Source organism: Spea bombifrons, chromosome 4 (genome assembly GCF_027358695.1).
Source record: "Spea bombifrons isolate aSpeBom1 chromosome 4, aSpeBom1.2.pri, whole genome shotgun sequence".
Classification (NCBI taxonomy): Eukaryota; Metazoa; Chordata; class Amphibia; order Anura; family Pelobatidae; genus Spea; species Spea bombifrons.
Window position 1 is genome coordinate 8,059,587 of NC_071090.1, and position 17,951 is coordinate 8,077,537.

General features: G+C 40.4%; 1 protein-coding gene and 1 long non-coding RNA gene across 7 annotated transcripts in view; both read right to left on the minus strand.

The window, feature by feature from the left end:
* SGCD (sarcoglycan delta) overlaps nucleotides 1-17,951 on the minus strand; it is a 190,629-nt gene that overhangs the window by 40,005 nt on the left and 132,673 nt on the right. For all 6 annotated transcript variants that reach the window (XM_053465515.1, XM_053465517.1, XM_053465514.1 and 3 more), the window contains one exon: nucleotides 17,244-17,429. In XM_053465515.1, the coding sequence (XP_053321490.1) occupies nucleotides 17,244-17,429 (186 nt within the window). The remainder of the gene's footprint in view (nucleotides 1-17,243; nucleotides 17,430-17,951) is intronic.
* LOC128492818 (uncharacterized) lies at nucleotides 12,618-13,442 on the minus strand. Its single transcript, XR_008354141.1, has 2 exons — nucleotides 13,148-13,442; nucleotides 12,618-13,057 (listed from the first exon to the last, which is right to left on the minus strand). It is a non-coding gene; the product is annotated as an uncharacterized LOC128492818 (long non-coding RNA).

The window sequence follows — 17,951 nt, forward strand, 5'->3', positions numbered from 1 at the left end:
TCATGCTCTCATAAGCAAACACGTACACATATACATTCATGTTCACATAAACTTACACACTCATGCTTACACATACACATTCATGCTCACACGCTTATATATACATTCTCATTCTAACATACATAAATACACACATACAATCATACATACTCACTCCCTCTTACACCCCCTTACCTCACCCACTTTTCTCTAGGGGACCCAAGGCAACCCCAGAGACCACACTGTGCAAGCAGCCTCTTTTCTACTGCGGGGTCACGTACCATAACATGACGTAATGTGACCCGCTGTGTTGCTGTCTCCCCGGTTCAAAATTGTTTAAGGGCTGGACTGACCATGGGAAGACAAGAACGCGGCTGGGTCACATTACGTTACATGACCCCTGCGCCCCTGGTTGTTATGTCACTGGCTGAACACTTAGTTATTAGATCTCCAGGATGAAGGAGAAGTGAGAATTGTGATTACAATTAGAAAACCCTTCTTTCTGCACCGGCGTGAATATTTGCAGACAACAGAAGAAACGGTATTTCCTCATCATGACATTTTAGTCTCCTCATTGGGAGCCATTTAATTTAAATGTATAATTTCAATAGTTTCGAATGCGTCTTCTGCTTTAGTATAGTAATTAAACTGTACAGCTCTAGCTCCCATGAGTCAGAGTATTGCTAATGCAATAAGACAAGGATAGGAAACAGAGAGGATCGCAAACAGAGAGGGTAGGGTTAATATAGCTGGTTGATTTAGCATATACATATTATTGTATGAAGATGCTGACTTTCTCAAAGTCACTCCATTACCTAAATGGACAGCGGCCATGGAGGTCATAAGACATGGGATCAGAATCTCCATCCCCAGGCTCTGTCTCCATTGTTCATATAAGCAAATTCTCGCCATTGAGAAGAGACCTAGGGACCTCTCATCTCTGGATAAGACCTTTGGTGTCTCAAAGTCCATTAATATCTATAAATCAGGCATTCCATTGAACAAATAACAAAGTCCCCAGTTAATTATAACAGGGTTAAAAAAAGATTAACTACAGCTTATGATATAGTTTTAAACCCTTACACAAAGACGAAATATCTTTTAAGACTTTGCATGTCACTTCGACAAGTCAAAACATTTTTTTAAAAAGTTCATTCTCTGGGTTGAGAAACATGCTAATTTATTTAGAGAAGCTGAATATTCAATGACTTCTTCCATTCTCATTACAGACCTTTTCGGCGGAAGTGGAAAAGTACAGGTAATTGTTTCAAATTATGTAGCCGCTGGAATCCTGTACCTTGCGCTAGAACAGAGCTCCCCTGGCAATTGTTTAAGAAGTCTGTCCTTGTGGATTAAATCATCGCCACCAGCCTTTTATTGTTCGTTTTACAGAAATAATAGAAATATTGTAATATGCAAATATGACTAAAGCGACTACCATAAAAATGACCTGTTTTGGACTTTATCAAGCTGATGACTTCATGCCAGCCATGCATCTTGAGTTGGAGAGCTTCATGTTGGCTACTACTGCCTTGGACTCTGTCTCTGCATATCCAACGTCCAAGCTCCACATATATAAATATATGCTGAAAATTGTTAATGGAAACCAAATAATAATAAATTAAATTGTAATTGATGTGTAGCTAGCAGTAGGACAACATCAACGGAACCACTCATCAAAATTTTGCTTGTTGGGTTGGGTGTCTTGATTTATTAGCGACAGTATCCATAATTAATGTGCAAAGTCAATTAGCAATCGATAAAAACGTGTAATTTATTGTTGGTGCTCTCTCCATCCTGCTTCATATGGGAGTTGAGAGATGGTATGGCTGGGGGGGGGGCATGTTATCAGCTCATATCCTCTATGGCAGGGGTGTCCAACCTGCGGCGCTCCAGCTGCTGCAGGACTACATCTCCCATATTGCTCTGCCAGCCCCTTAGCTGAAAGAGCATTATGGGAGATGTAGTCCTGCAGCAGCTGGAGGGCCGCAGGTTGGACACCCCTGCTCTATGGGAAGAAAAAACGCTCACTCACCAAGAGTATAAAGAATTGCCCCGGAGGTCAGATAAACAGCTGTGATTCCACTTAATTTATCCATCAACAAGGCAGAATAAGCGACAGCTGTGTATGGCACTATATTCCCTGTATTGCCCGTATAGAATCTAGAAAAGTATTTGGATTATTCTATCTCGTCTTCATTTCCTCCTCTAGGTCTTCGGTATTTGTGATGCATTATACCCTTTAAAAACCGCTTTGAACAGTAAAAAAAACACATCTTGTGCGTTCTTACTTTATGATTAGATTAAACCATCCATCAGCCATCAACGATACTTCCAATATCGCAAAGCCTAGCATTTCAGCGCAGAAATGCACAAGTAGACACTCCGGTGATTACGTGGTTAAAACGCCCCAGGATTCTCATCTCGTTTTAGCTAGATCGGGGCCACATGATCAATCACAGGTCTTATCCCGTTTATCAAGATGTCTTGCAATTGTAGCCTAAGTGACTAATGGCCGAACGCAACTATCTCAAGGGTTTAAATCGTATTTATCACACGATTCTTGCCCATTTATAACCTAAATGACTTTGCTTGAATGGTAAGATTTTATTCTTTATTTATTTTTTTGCCGGAGACATATGCCAGTTACGGAGTTACGAGAACGTTCGGTTTTTATTTGCTTCCTGCAAATAGAGAAAACCACCTTCCTGCTGCTAGTACGTTTAATCAAATAAACTCGCCCGTTGCCAGTCGCTTTAATCAAACTAACATTTAATAGGCTAATACCTTAAAATGTCACAGGGACGACCTGTAAAGTAATATATATAGCACAGGGCTATACTTTCATATTTTCTTCTCTTCGACGGGTCAGAATATGTCTTGTGAAGATGTTAAGAAGCACATTTTTCAATTGCGATATATATATGAAAAGCAGAGAGGTGCAAGCTGGCTCTAAACCAGTTGACTGATTTGCAGAACGCAAATGATATCAGCGTATTTGCAAATAAATTGGCAGATTTTTAATTTTCCCTAATGCGGATTTTATTGGCTCAAATGTTTGGCTGGATCCGTTACGATGCAAACCCACCAAACACCGCGGATACGGCAAATTTAGTACTTATTATCCAAAATATGTTCTAGTTACTGGAAGGCACCATGTGAATCTCTCTAAACAGTTAAAGGTGCTGTTCCACTTAGAGAGAAAAAAAAATAATTGTGAATGCTCAGCAAAGAAACCTTTAGCAGATTATTCATTTTATTCTTTACTCGGGAAAAAAAAAAATACAAATCTTTACAAAAAATGCAAACTTGTAAGACTTTTTTTTTGTTTCTGTGGAAATAACCAGGCCTGCTTTTCGTTTTGTCACATGGGAATTCATTGTTACCGGAATGAAAATATGAATGAGGCAAAAAATGTACTTGATTAAATAGTTGTTTTTGGGAAGGGTTTGTGCATTTAATTATACTAGGAATGATGTTCAAATTCTATATTTGGGTAGATGGAACAGCACCTTTAATAGTCAAGACACGGTCATATTCCAATTCTTACACCTATATACAACACACTATATTGTTTCACCCCAATTACAGGCTGCAGTATTGATTTAGGTCAGAGACAAAAAAATGGCCTATAACAAGGTCAATAGGCGAGCAGAACACAGGCTTCATGGTAAGGTCTGGTTATTCTCTTGGTCTGTCTCTTTGTCTCTAATTCAGCTGATGTCACCACCATACCTGGGAACTACTGAGCTCCGGCTACCCAGAGCCTTTTCTTGCGCAACGCGGCCAGGACTGCCCACTTACATCGGTGGGGGGGTTCCTGCTGGCATTGGGGGCATTCCTGCTGATATCGTGGGAAACACCCTTATTTCAATGGGAAATGGGCAGGGAGCTGGGCGTGTCAAGAGCCCACAACCCGGTGTTGACCCAGAGAACCGAAGAAGCGGTGCTTCACCCAGGTATGGTCACCACACATGAAACAGAGCCCCATACCTCCAAGTATGTCCCAGTTTTAGCAGGATAGTCATGAGTTTCAATCTCACTTTTTGGCGCAGTTGGGATCATGGGCCAGTTGGGGACCTCTGATACAGCACAGACCTCCACTGTAGTTCCTTCATGGCCACCTTGTGACACAAGTTGAAGAGACACAATGTGGGTCTTTGGGTAAGGTGGGCAGGTGGTCATGCCCCCTCCCTGGTCTGGTTACAACCCTCTTTCCACTTTTAGTCACACACCCCCTAACACAGGTGTCTGTGTCCCGATCTGGCCAGCTACTAGGTTGGGGGCATGGAGTAACCATAGTGCCTATTTACCTTTCTTTTGCTAAGGCACCTTTAAGAGGCAAAAACATATAATATCCTGTTAAAAACTTGTTTACACTTAAAAATAATTATGAAATATTCAGATGGTAAGAAACGAATTAAAGGTAAATCAGTATTCAGTGCCTCGTTACATTTTCTTACGTTGCAAGTGTTCAGGAGGGAAATGAGTACGGCATTTTACCGAACGAGAACAATATGGCTTTTATCTCTTGTGGTGCGAATCCCTTTCCCCGAGAAAATGCTTTAGCTGTATAAAAAAAGAGTATACAGAACAAATGAGTTTCTTTGCTTTTGGCTGAACTTTTTATTGTCTTTATTTCACAGCTCAAGAATTTCCCTCAGGTAATAGATAGCACCAGGACTAATATATATAAAAAGAACTGTCAAGGAACGCACAGTTGGGGCCTCAGTAATCCCGTATAGGCGCACAGTATTTATACAACGATATTTTATAGAATACAATTTCATTCTTTCTTATGAATGTTTAATCGCATACAAATAACAAGGGAAGTCTAAGTAGCTTTTTTTGTTTCTATGGCAACGGCCTATCAGTGCCTGCCTTTGTGTCACATGATAATTAGGCATTCTCTAAGAAAGTATAACTGAAGCAAAACATTACATGGTTAAAGAATTTTTTCCCGGAAGGGTTTGGACATTCGCAGACTAGGGATTGTGCTTCTAATTAGGCATTTGGGTTTAAATTGAGCAGAGCGGATGAAACGGCACTTGTCATTTATTAGTTTGTGAGCAAGTTGAAAAACCAAAAACAAAACACACGTAAAAACAAATATGTAAGACGGTAGGAAAGCAGTAATTCCATGTTCTCTAGAAGTACATATACGTATACAAAGCAGGTTTGTCAGCCAAATGACGTGTAGATATTTTTATAAATATGAATTTATTTTTACATATATATATATATATATATATATATATGTGGTGATATTACGCAAACTCACAGAGCTGTTAAAAAGTATTTGCCCCTTTCATTTATGTTTGCCTATTTGTCACATTTAAATGTTTCAGATCATCCAATAAGAAAACAGACAATGTGAGTAAACACAAATTGCAGCTTTACAATACTTTCAAAAAGCAATTGCCCCCTAAACCTAATAACTGGTTGCGCCGATGTCTGACAAGCGTTTGTGGTCCTTTTGGTCAGCGGTGGTTTTTGTCTCGCAGCTCTTCTGTGAACACTGAGAGGCAAAAAGTGAGGCCGGCAGTTCTTTACACGTTAGTCTGGGTCCTTTTGTAACCTCCTGTATGAGTCGGCGATGCGCTCTTGGAGGAATTTTGGTCGGCCGGCCACTCCTGTGAAGGTTCACCGCTGTTCCACGTTTTCTCCATTTGTAGATAATGGCGCTCACAGTGCTTTGCTGGAGTCCCAGAGCCTTAGAAATTGCTTTGGATGATTTCCAGACTGATAGATGTCAATGACTTTGTTTCTTCTTTGCTCTTGAGTTTCTTCAGATCGTGGCATCATGTGCTGCTTTTTGAGGCCTTCAAGCCTACTTCACTTTGCAAAACACGTTCTATTTAGATTCAACAGGGCTGGCAGTAATCATGTCTGGGGGTGTCTAGTGAAATTGAACCCAATTTTCAATTAAATTTGGTTAATTAGTTGATTTAGTAAGTAAGGGGGCAATTCCTTTTTCAGTGCCAGGTTGGGTTGGATAGCTTTTTTCCTTCTATAAATGAAATCATCATTTAAAAATGTCATGTTTACTCGGCTTATGTTTGTCTAGTACTAAGATTAGTTGGATGATCAGAAACATTTAAATGTTAGAAGGAAGGGGGGAAATATTTTATAATAATGTAAACCAAACCTCCAAAAGCAATGAAATACAATCAAAAGTGGAGTAAGAGCGCAAACCTCTACTGGACAAGCCACTGGGCAAGTGGGACTCTTGGTAATAGAGTTGGAGGAACCTCACTCGGCTAGGACCAGCTGGTCAAGAGTAGAGGCCTGTATGCCGGCTCAAACTTCTCCACTTCTTAAATAGTTTGGTCCGGACACTTGTGAGAAATCACCTGTTCCTTTAGGTTGCCCACCCAGGACAACACAGATGAAAACCATTGTGCCAAAAAAAAAAAAGATAGTAGAAAGAAAATGTTTTCTTTTAATATCAAAGCCGTAGAGACTACGCAACGGGAGTTAATGAAGTGATGCATGTCCCTGCCTTTATTTTAATGCTGTAAGCACATTGATTTTGGCAGAGCATTCTCTTTTTTTTTTCTCTCGAGATGGCCAAAATCTGAAATCAATTTGCAGAACAAGCAGTCATCAGTCATTAATGGATTTCTCATCATGTTTTCTCCGGGGGTCAAAGAGGGTCCCCTCGGGGATCGCCCCCCGATACACACAGAAGCATTTTAATAGAGAGATGATCCCGGCACATAAACGGTGTCAATAACACTTGCAGAGGGGAATCTTTAGCTGGACCTGCAAGCTTTCTGTATCCAATTTGGTAACTAAGTACTTTTTTTTCTGCTGGATGGATGACATCATACCAGCTAGTTAAATCCTTCTATGACTTAATTGTTTACAAAATTTTTTTCCTGAATTGAACGGAATTCCGTATAGAGCAGACATTTTCCAGATTCTCAAGTAGAACTACATGCTGCTTGTCATTACCCAACACAAAACGGTCCCAGTTTTAAGGTATTTTAGTGCTTCCTGGTTGTTTTGCTGATTTTGTACACTTTTAATTATTACTTAAATGTTTTGTAACAGGTGCAGGAATCAATTGGTGGAGTGTCTTTAAAGGACAATCCAGCCATCATGATGCAAACTAAAGAAATTAATGGGGTCCCTTTAAATGATCACGCGGCAAATGCATGTGTCTCATGTGGCACGTGATATACTTACCGGTGCTGGCCCAGTGAACGTTGTGGGGTGTCTAATAAAACCTCCCATGCGCTCCCATTGATCAGTGGCAAGAACTTACTTTACTGCCTAAAGTAAGTGATTTTGTATTTATTGTATATTAAAGTACTCATAACGCCTATTTTTGGTAAGGCTGTCATTGATATTAAACTGTCCCTTTAACTATCTGAGCTGCTAGCGTAATTAGTCCCAATATGTGGCTCAAAGCATTTTTCTCATATCTTAAAAACAATTTTAATGCAACATGCATATATTCTATTATGAATTAATTTATGTAAACTTCTTTGTTGTACATAGGTAGATATTAACATGTTTTAATCCTTTAAACCTACAACCTACAGGTGTTCTAGAATAATCGATGTTCTTGCACAGAAAGTCCTTCCATGTTTGTTGCCTTGGAAATGTCACATCTTTCATTCTATTGTAAAACACATTAATTCTCTAACGAACGCAAGACAAGATATCAGTCCCATGATAACCAGCCATTAATTAACCAAGTCTTCAAAAAAATCTAAAATTTTAGTTTTGTTAAGGAAAATTCATGGACGTGCGCATTTGGAAATTCAATAAACCATGGAAAACATAGTCTTCTACTATCAAATGTGGCACCAAAGACCTTTGAAATGCTTTAATAAACCATACCCTGGATCACACTGTTTTAGAAATAACTATAAGGGCTACGGGTCTGCAGATGTATTTGGCGACAGATCCGTTGATGGTCATCCACATGAGTGCAGCCACCAGCTGGATAGACATGGCCACGTGATACATTTTTACACTAGCAGCCTAGACTTCTTCAGGACAAGATTGGCTAATAATGATGAATGGGAGGCAAAAACCCATGAGGCCCTTGACACATGTACCAGATGGTCAGTCAAGGTCTACCATCTAGTCCTTGACTGACTTATCATTGTGGGAGATATGGTTCAAAAACAAAGGAATAGGAATAGGAACAGGATCTGGAGTGTCTCATCATGGTTTTTGTTCCTTGGATTGCAGATGATGTGAACACATCTCCTGCTTGCTACTGTTGAACGTGCCATATAGTCTCAGCCAGTTCCAGCACCTATGGAGTCCAGGGGGTCAAATTAGACCCCTGCACCCACGTGGAGAAAGTGCTCCAAAAGACTTTATACGCCTTCTTTGTTGGCAAGGCCGCATGGGACAATAAAACTCCCTTTTAATTTGCTTTTTGTTGTGATCAGACTCGGATCTCTGCCCTGTTGTCTAAAGAAATAACAATATAAGTTACAGGTCAACTTCAATGCTGTAGTCATTACCACATGGGTCATCATTCTCTGTCAATTTAAATTCCTATTATCTAGTTAATAAGAATAACCTTGTCTTTATAGCTCAATTTTTTTTTGGTTTGCTTTGTCCTCGGTGACCTCCAGAAAATAAAATTGGAAATGACAAGTCACTTCTTTCACGATAAACCTTCCAGTTCATTTGGTATTGTTGGTCAATAGTGAGCATTACCATTAATTTTGCCTGGTTGACTCTAGGTGCTGAATTCGAAGATCAAGAAATAATGAGAGTTTTGGTGATTTTGCGTTGACCCTTGTTTTAAAGGGAACGCATCATCTAACGTAAATAGCGGTGGAGCTTGAGCACAATATCCATTAAATGATCCATGAACCAAACCAGATGTCTATTGCCAGTCAATTATTTATTTTAAAAAAAGAGTAATTAGGGGCAATAAGGTGCAAAAACCATGGAAACTAATGGAATGTTCTTGCTGATTGCACAACATTTGCTGTAGAATGGCTCTTTAGGAAAAGAAGGTATAGAAGCATACTTTGGCGGAAAGAGACAACCCTACTATAAAAAAAGACCAACAAATTAACCATCACCTCCAAAGTGGTTGTTTAGCATCCCCGGCATAATTAGGTTAAGCATTTTATGCCGCAATAAAGATTATAAGCGTTATTCCCATCATGCACTTACCGTGCCATTATCAATACCCCCCCCCATGTTCTTTTTAGCCATTTTCATTGGCTTTGCCCCTATGAATAAGCACCACCCCGGCAGCTTAGTAAAATCCCCTTAATTTAGTGTAAGGAATTTACAAATGATTTGGGCATAAAGTGCTGTGTACGGCTTCCGGATTTTCATTAATATGCAATTAACCCCTATGCCTCTCGAAGCGTCGCAAGGATTGAACAATTATGTTAACGGTACAGAAGGCAGTCTGATGTCATAAAGCTTCAGTAAGTTTCTACCGAGCAGAATGCGATCATTAAAAGCCCAAATGTCTCATTCGGTGAGTTAACGTGGAGAGGCCAATTAGACATGATATCTGCTGAGAGCAGCCTCTCTTTGATAGCCGAGCCATTTTCCTTTACCCAGGGCACAGATCTTAATTAAATGCAAATAATCTTTAATTTCGCAGGTACTAACAGGTTGCAGTCATTTCCCGCTGATGCGTCAGAGAAGATAAAAAAAACGTTTGGGTTACTTGGGGTTACGTCAGAAGCAGAGGGTGCAGGAGACCCGTGGCTTTCCAGGTGCGCTGGGCGTAAACTCCCAGAATGCTCAGCCAGCCATCAGCTGGGACGGTAGAATGAGTTTGTCAAGTTCAAGCTATCTTCATCACTAAATGCATTGATCCAAATCCCCTTTCAAGCTCCTGCCACTTTCAAAAGAAGGGCACAATTCCAAGGGCAATTACACTAATCCCCAGATCAACAACTTTAACCCCTTAAGGAACTGGGCCTTTATGCTATAGAACAATAGCAAGTTTTTTGCTACAATTATTTCGTCTAACGGATTGCTCTTATTTTCCTCTTTCTCATTTAGTGTACCCACACAAAATTGGATTTTTCTTTAAAAAAAAACATTTATTCACAGTTTTTACAGGTATATAAATTATCCACAGCTAGTATAGATGGGAAAAAATACCAAAAATATAATGATTAACTTACCCTGATTTCAATACCACCCTATGTTCCTATATACTGTAATTTTTATTTTTTAATATTCTTGCTACACCTAATATTATTTAGCATTACGGTCAATGGTGAATTTAAATTAGCCCGACCCAGGGCAGTGGCGCCAGTCCCCCCCTCCACAATGGGCATTCTGAATGGTTTAATAGGCGACTGAGCCCCCCCAGGATATGACATCATAGTTCAGTGTCCTGTGTCTTAAAGGTGCGCATTGCCTTTTAATGCCTTCTAATTCCATGTAGGCTGTGCTGGCCAATTGGTGAGATCCAAGCAGCAGGACATCGGGTGCTTGATCGCTCTCTGGGTTTTGTAGCAGGGGGACTGCCACCTCCCTCGACCTGCCATCCTCGATACATCACCCATTACAGTCGCCGATCCTCTCATATTGGCTATTTTTTACATGAAAACTGGCGAAAATTCCGCCACGGCAGCATATTTCTACAGCTGCTGACATCATAAAGTTACAACATTACATAAAAGACGGGACAGCATAAGCTTAGCTGTGACAAAGGAATGTAGAACCTAGGGGACACACTTTATTCCTAGAACCTTACACATTAAAACCAGACCTAGGAGCTTAAAATGTATAAAGCTGATCGTGGAAACTAATTATAATCATAGAGTAAGAAGATTTATCAGATATTTTTCAGAGATGTGGTATGTCTGACTTCACTATTTTTTTACAGGAAATGTAGCGTTTGTCAATATCAATTTGTATCGTTTCATCAATTTAGGACTAACTGCATAAAGACTCGAGATCTTGCTAAAAGCAATTCCGCGTGATAAACTGTTATTTTTTTTCCCTCTTATTATTGGCTGATTCTGTCTTTATCTAAATGGAAGGAAGGAGATTGAGATCTGCGTCGGACAGAGTCTGTATAGCCTGCCTCTCGCTTTTCAACGTATCAGATAAAAATCTACATAAAGCTCAAGTCGGGATCTGCAAGGAAACCCAGGAAAACGAGGTTTTCAAAGCGTTACCGAGAGATCTGAGACCAGAATACAGATTACCGACGTTAAACTATATGTGGAAAATCTCAACGAAAATGTCTGACACTTTCACCTTTATTAAGCGGCTTCCCGTAGGGACTGGGAATAGGGGTAATGGATTGTATCCAAAGGCCTCCATTATAAAAAGCTTATAAAAAACAGGTTGCTGGGGTCACAGGTTTCGCGCTAAAACCCCCAAGCTATTGTGATGAAAAATAAATGCACTCCAGACGCATTGATGAAACGCACTGATCTTTGCTTTTTTTGGAGCGGGGTGTTTGGGCTGTGATGTGAACATATTTAAGTATAAAAAAAATCGATCCATTGCTTTCCCAAGATTAGTTTTTTAAGTAAAATTTACCCAAAAGTAAATGTATTTACAGATTAACGCAAGCAATACAGTATATATTATTTTAGAAACCCACCTCTTATGTATATTACTAGGAGCAGCGATCCTAAAGTGTGACATACATACTCATGACATCATTACATTTCTGAGCTCATGTTGATCGTATTAGCTACATAATAGAACTTATTCAGAGACAAAGGTATTCAGACCCACAATAGGATCATTTTTGGAAGCCCCTATTTCCATGGGTGGTCTAGGAACATTCAGTGAATGAAGCACAAGGAGGATCCAGTCAAAGTGTCTGCTTTATGCTCCTGGTACACTAGGTTCCTGTATGTGGAACTGCAAGTAGAACACCCAACAACCGTTCAGACGGTAACACTAAATCTTTAAATCATAGCAGAGAAGGAGGAAATATTGTCTTCTGCCACGGTCTAGCCATCTGGCACACAAGCAAAGTGCCTGATAGGTCGCCGGCTGATGAGTGCCCATCGTTATCCAATCTGTCACTCGGCCAATGGTAAGATATGCCCATAGAGTATGAGAACATTATGTGTGGCCACATGTTTCGAGCCGACAGCCGACATATGTCATTTGCCCGGCTCTGGTGGACCATATAGTGAGTCTTCATCCTACCACAACAGGTACCCGAAGCTAGCCATCTCCACGGTTCAAGGGTCTCACCAGGGTCGTTTAACATAGGGCTATGATTTTTTTTTTTTTTTCTTTTAATTGACATGAATTCGACAATTCCGCGGGTTAAGACATTATTTCTTAAAATAACTCCTGACTAAGTAACGTATGAGCTATGGAAGAATCTTGTATAAATGTATGGTATTATATGCCTCTTGTTCATGTCTTTATTGTAAGTTTTAGCGTGATTGTACAAATGTATCTATTTATTTTTGTTTGTTCGTAGTTTTAATGTCTTAAAAATCCAATAAAGACTATTTAGAAAAAAAATAAGAAAAATCAAGAGTATCTCTCCCTGTTCCATTGAAAGATTAATAACCATTGCTTGTGGATTTGGTGATTGTGCAAACGATTAGATAGGGTTAAAGTATGGAAAACGGGGCTGATAGAAGACAGAGGTGTCACGTTTTACTAACTCTGTCTCTAAAGTAACTAAATAACACGGTGAATTTACTAAACATTACCATAATCCTTTCTTTGACATTGCTTGCGATGGGTTGTGTTCTTTCTTTACTGCGTTTTCCTTTTAAGTACTGTTCAGATAGTGGAAGTATAATTTGTTTAAAGAGATTAATGGGGATGAGCAGTAATTACCAGATAATGCTCAAATTACTATAGGCTGGCACAAAGAAATAAAAAAAGAACACTTTTTTTTTCCCCTCGATAAAAAGCAACAAAGTGAACATTTAATGGGCTACGAAACTTTTACAAAAAGGCAATTGCACTGATGGGTAATTTAAAGGAACCATATCTGTATCCTTTATTACTGAAATAATGTTTTGGGACCCGGGGATGTAATCTTTAAGTGGCTTTTACATCGTTATTTATGTAACCAAATAATACATTTAGAAAAAAGAATAGGTCTATTATTTACACGATTTCTTAACCCCTTAAGGACAATGGGCGGTGGCTAAACCCATTGAAAACAATGCATTTTGAGCCCGTACATGTACGGCCTTTGTCATTAAGGGGTTAAGACGATAAGCCAGGGTTTATATCTTTGTGAAGGTATTCAAAATGGCGTCTCTCACTAGCCAAAAGTGAAAAAGGATTTCTAATACATCTCTAATCATTAAATTACCCCGTAAACAAAATGATATTGGTTATTTGGAAAAGTAATGGGTCCTCGCAAATAATGATGAAATAAACATAGCCCGCCCCATGTATTTGTAGCTAGACATGAATATTATACTCTGTTTAGTACTTTAATAGGACCATAAAAGTTGCTCTCTATTTTTAGAGTATTGATGTGTCTTGGCTGACTCTGCCCTTCACCAAACAGACCTACAGAGTATTTAGTTAGAAAATATTGAGGACATTGTCTTCCCAAGCACAGACATTTAAATAAACGAAGGGAACTGAGCCATATAATAAGCTCCCTGCCAATTTTATCACTTCTTCAATAATTTAATATATCCTTAATAGCAAATCAGCTTTAGACCTAAAAGCTTGGCTCCCAACCACACAACAGCAATTACTGGAAAGTATACAGCGTATTATATTACTTTTGTTAGCGGCTGATATTAGGACATGAGTTACAGACGTGTTCCTGGAGTTCCTACACAATTCTGAGAGTGGATATGAGTAGTGTGCGGTCATTCATATTCTGCATGCTGCGCCACCTGATCTGCCCCTGGAGCATGGAGTATGGGGCACTGATGGCCAGTGCTCCACCGGTCTTTTGCCTGGTGTGCCAGATGGCCAGTCCGGGCCTGGCTAGAGCTGGCAGAGAATGGCACTTTTGCAGAAGAATGTAATTGAAGGAACCCTCTAGCCCTTGCCCTTTGACTACTTGTGATACACGGACCACCAGTTATCTCCAGCTCTAACAAGACCCCCCAGAGAAGGCATTCCACTGCAGCTCTGGTGCTCCACCTTGCCAATGCTGTAGTTGTTGGTCACACCGCAAGGGGCTTAAAGTAAACGTATTGGTCTCTATCCAGCTAAGGGCTTTAGTTCCCACAATGACAGGTGTTCTGTATGTTGAAAATCATACCGTCCCAGTCTCTCTCACGGCTCCTTCACTCCCCTCTGTGTCCCACCACTCCCCACCAAACCACGTCACTTACTCCGCTACTGCCTTTGAGAAGTGTTCTTACGGCAACCATTCTTTAGCCTATCAGTGCACTCCTTTTATGTCACATGGCATAAAGTGTCCTTACTCGCCCCCAAAGTAAGTATGTTAGAACACTGATGAAGAGTTCTGCAACCCTTTGGAATTCAAGGTCATATGGCCCACATAGAGGTTTTCACCGTTATTGGAATGGAAATGGGTTATCAGAGTTCCAAGGCATAGGATTTGAATCTGTGATCAGTAATTATTGGTCTCTGGAGGCTCGTCCTGTCCAGGCTATGTGTCTTAGCAGTTGTAGAACATAGTCACACGACTGTCTGACATGTACAGGAATGTGATACTAAAAGCCATGACGGAATTAGCGGTCTGCAGGAATGGACGCCAGATGAAATGAAACCACTTTGTTCTGATACATCCACACACAGAGCCTTTAATTACAAAGCGATGCGTGCTCCCTGCAGAGACACTGGGATTACTAAGAAAATGATGATATTTGCACAAAATCCTTCCTGAATCTCATTCCTTGTGCACGTTTCTCCGTCCCTCGGGGAGAGATGTCAAAATATCACCCTTTTTTTTATTCAGCATTTTTTTTTTCTGCGCTGCGATTTAACTCATTATCTGTTTCATAAAAACTCAGAAAGAGATGCCTTTGCTCTCCAATTCACGTTCTGCAATAATGCACCCCTGCCGACATGCTGGGGTGATGACCCCATTATACCAACAGAGGTTTGATGAGATTTCAATGTCATTCCGTACAGGCCCTTTGGTATGATAATCTGTCGCACAGTTATACCTGAATCTAGAGATTTATAAGACCCCTAACCGTGTTCACCGAATACCCAGCTGTGCTATAAAGAATGAGCAGCGGCTTATGAAATACCTACACTATAATAATCTTTTCACCATACGCTCCCGAGGTGGCATAATCTGCAGAAGACGAACCCTGCAGGGCCACATATGGGATAATCTATGGCTAGTGAAGTCACTGAAGGGTAATAGGCTTCCCAACATTCTTCTTGATCTGTTATACTGAAACCTTACATTCTGTAGCGTTTGATTAAACGTATAACTGCAGATTGGGCTGTATATCAGCTCACCACAGGGGTGGGAAACCATAACCAGCTATGCTATAGACGCTTCACACAGGGCAGGGTGGCCAGGTGGTCCTTAGCTAGAGACACTGATAAAATCAGAGCGGCTCTCTATGATTAAATGAGCAACCCGGTTAGCATTAGCCTCAATAAATTCTGCAAGCTTTGTCCATGGTGTCTTTGTACAGACACTTTACATATCCCAGCTCATTTAAGCTGCTGAATTTGCTCCCTGTATCCTATATGGTAGAAAACATTGTTATTATAATTATTATATTATTTATTATTATTATTATTATTATTATATAACTGAGGGAGAGAAGGTGCCAGGAGGCAATAGAGGAGCAGCAGCGACTTCAGTGTCTTCTCTTGTGCTAGACCACCAAGGAAAGTGATAGAGAAGTCTTGGAGTTAGAATGCCTCCTGGTGCCCAGTTGTAGAGCGCCTCCTGGTGGCCAAGCAGTCACACGATGCCCTGCACACCTCCTGCTGTCTGTTCTCTCTAAAGTTCCTTGCATACATGATTTGTGGATTCTCTGCTGCGTATAACATGCTCGCTGTGCTCCTCTGGCCCTTGCAATTTATAATGCATTCAATGAGCTTCCACAGTTCCTGCTGTATATAACCCGTTTAAATATTGACCACATGTTCCCTGCAGCTACTGTGGATTAAAAATTGCAATGCCTTCTACTAGAAGTAACCCTGCTAACCCGGCTCCCTGATTATTTCATTAACAAGGCACTCTTTGCAGCTTCTATATAAACTGCTCTCTCCACCTTGTATTGTAAATAATCAGCTTACTGTATTTACTTTAGCTTCTACTGCAAGTAACTTACTAATTGTGCTTACCTTGAACATTGCGGGGCTTATGTATCATGGCGTCCTAATAGCAAAGTTGTTATGACTTTGTCATACATGAAGCACTTTGTGACATATTTGTTAGACATGTGGATTTGGGGGTTAGTACGAAGCACAGAAAACAAAGCCAGACCCCAGGAATGGGATGAAAACACAGCAAAAAGCTCCGAGAAGGTAGGGAGACATTTAGAGAGCGTGAGAGGGAGAGAGTGAATGAGAATTAGAGTGTGCAAGAGTGACTTACAGTGTGAGTGAATGAGAGTGAATGTGGGCACCAGGCAACAGAAAATGAATGGGCCAAAAACGAACCAAAAATTGTCCGAATTGTTTTTGGTCCATTTGCACATGTCTAATATGTGTCTCATTTGGAATAATTGCATATAACACCTAGATCTAAAACCACACAATACAATGTGATGCAAAATACTAAATTATCCTCCACGCGTTAGGTGGCGGTACTGCATCCGTATGTATAGATGTACATGGCAGGTACATTTTTAGGCTTTGTATTTATTGTGCGCGTGCGATACCTTTATATATAAAAGCCATCATCTATTGCCGGGAGGTGACTACACTCCCTGAAGTTCCTACTGTAAAGTCAACATGACACTGACTTAAGACCATGTAGGTCCTGTTGTAAAACAGATGTGGCCTTATTTACTGTTCAATTTAACTATTACCATACTCACTCCTGCCCACAGTAACATAGTCCCTTGTCCTCCGAGCTTAGACCCCGCTGCATCTGCTATAACGTAACCTTGTTTGTTTTGTAAATTTGTATCCTATTCACATTCTCTTCCGACAGATAGAATTTCCCAACATAAAGCCCCCCAAAACACTTGCTAACTGACCAGTGCTAATTGTGGTGAAGGACTTCTGACACCCTCCTCAGAGATGTCTCCCTACATTTTCGGTTGTGTCGCACCCACTGCCCCCATCGTCCGCCAGCTACTGTGGGTTACTATTCTTGGTTTTGTATTCAGAACACAATGAATTTAACATTCTCGCTCCCAGTTTTAGCTCTGTGGCTGGTATCCATGGTTACTTACAATAGTAAAGTTCATGACTTTGAGGATCCAGATTGTCATGGCGAGGTTCACCAGGATAAGGATCATTAGAAGCAAGACGAAGAAATACAGGCATCTCTTCCTCCAGCCGTAAATCCCCACCTTGTACACATGGGGTCCCTCGCTGCTGGAGAGAGTGCTCCTGTGAGCGTACTGTTCCTGAGGCATCTGTAACCAGTACAAAGAGAGACACATTCTGAATGTTGCAAGAAAAAAAAAATTATGTGCACGAGTGTCTCTGTCATGACCAGAATGCACTGCAAATACTATACAGATTAGAACCTCTACAGCACGCATTCCAAATCAGCATCGTATTCAAACATCTCAGAGGGAGAGGGGATATGCTGCTAGTAGTGTGACAATATATGTAAAAAAAATACATTAAATTTAACTTTTCTAGTTGTGTTATTTTTCATAGTTAGAGGACAACTAAACATTGCTATTTTTTCTTGAAGAAGCATGGTGATGGGGTTTGTGAACAGTACACCTTTGTCCTGCATGTAATGTGAGGTCTTCAACAATTTCCTTCATTGGCCAAGTGAACGTCTGCTACCTCCTGGTAGAACCTTGCAAAGGAGACCAAGATGGAATGCGCCCAATTAAAAAATATTCACTTTAATGCCTGAAGGGCCAACATAGACCTTATTGCTAGAAGTAGGTTCACAAAACTGTGGCGTAGCATGAGCTGGA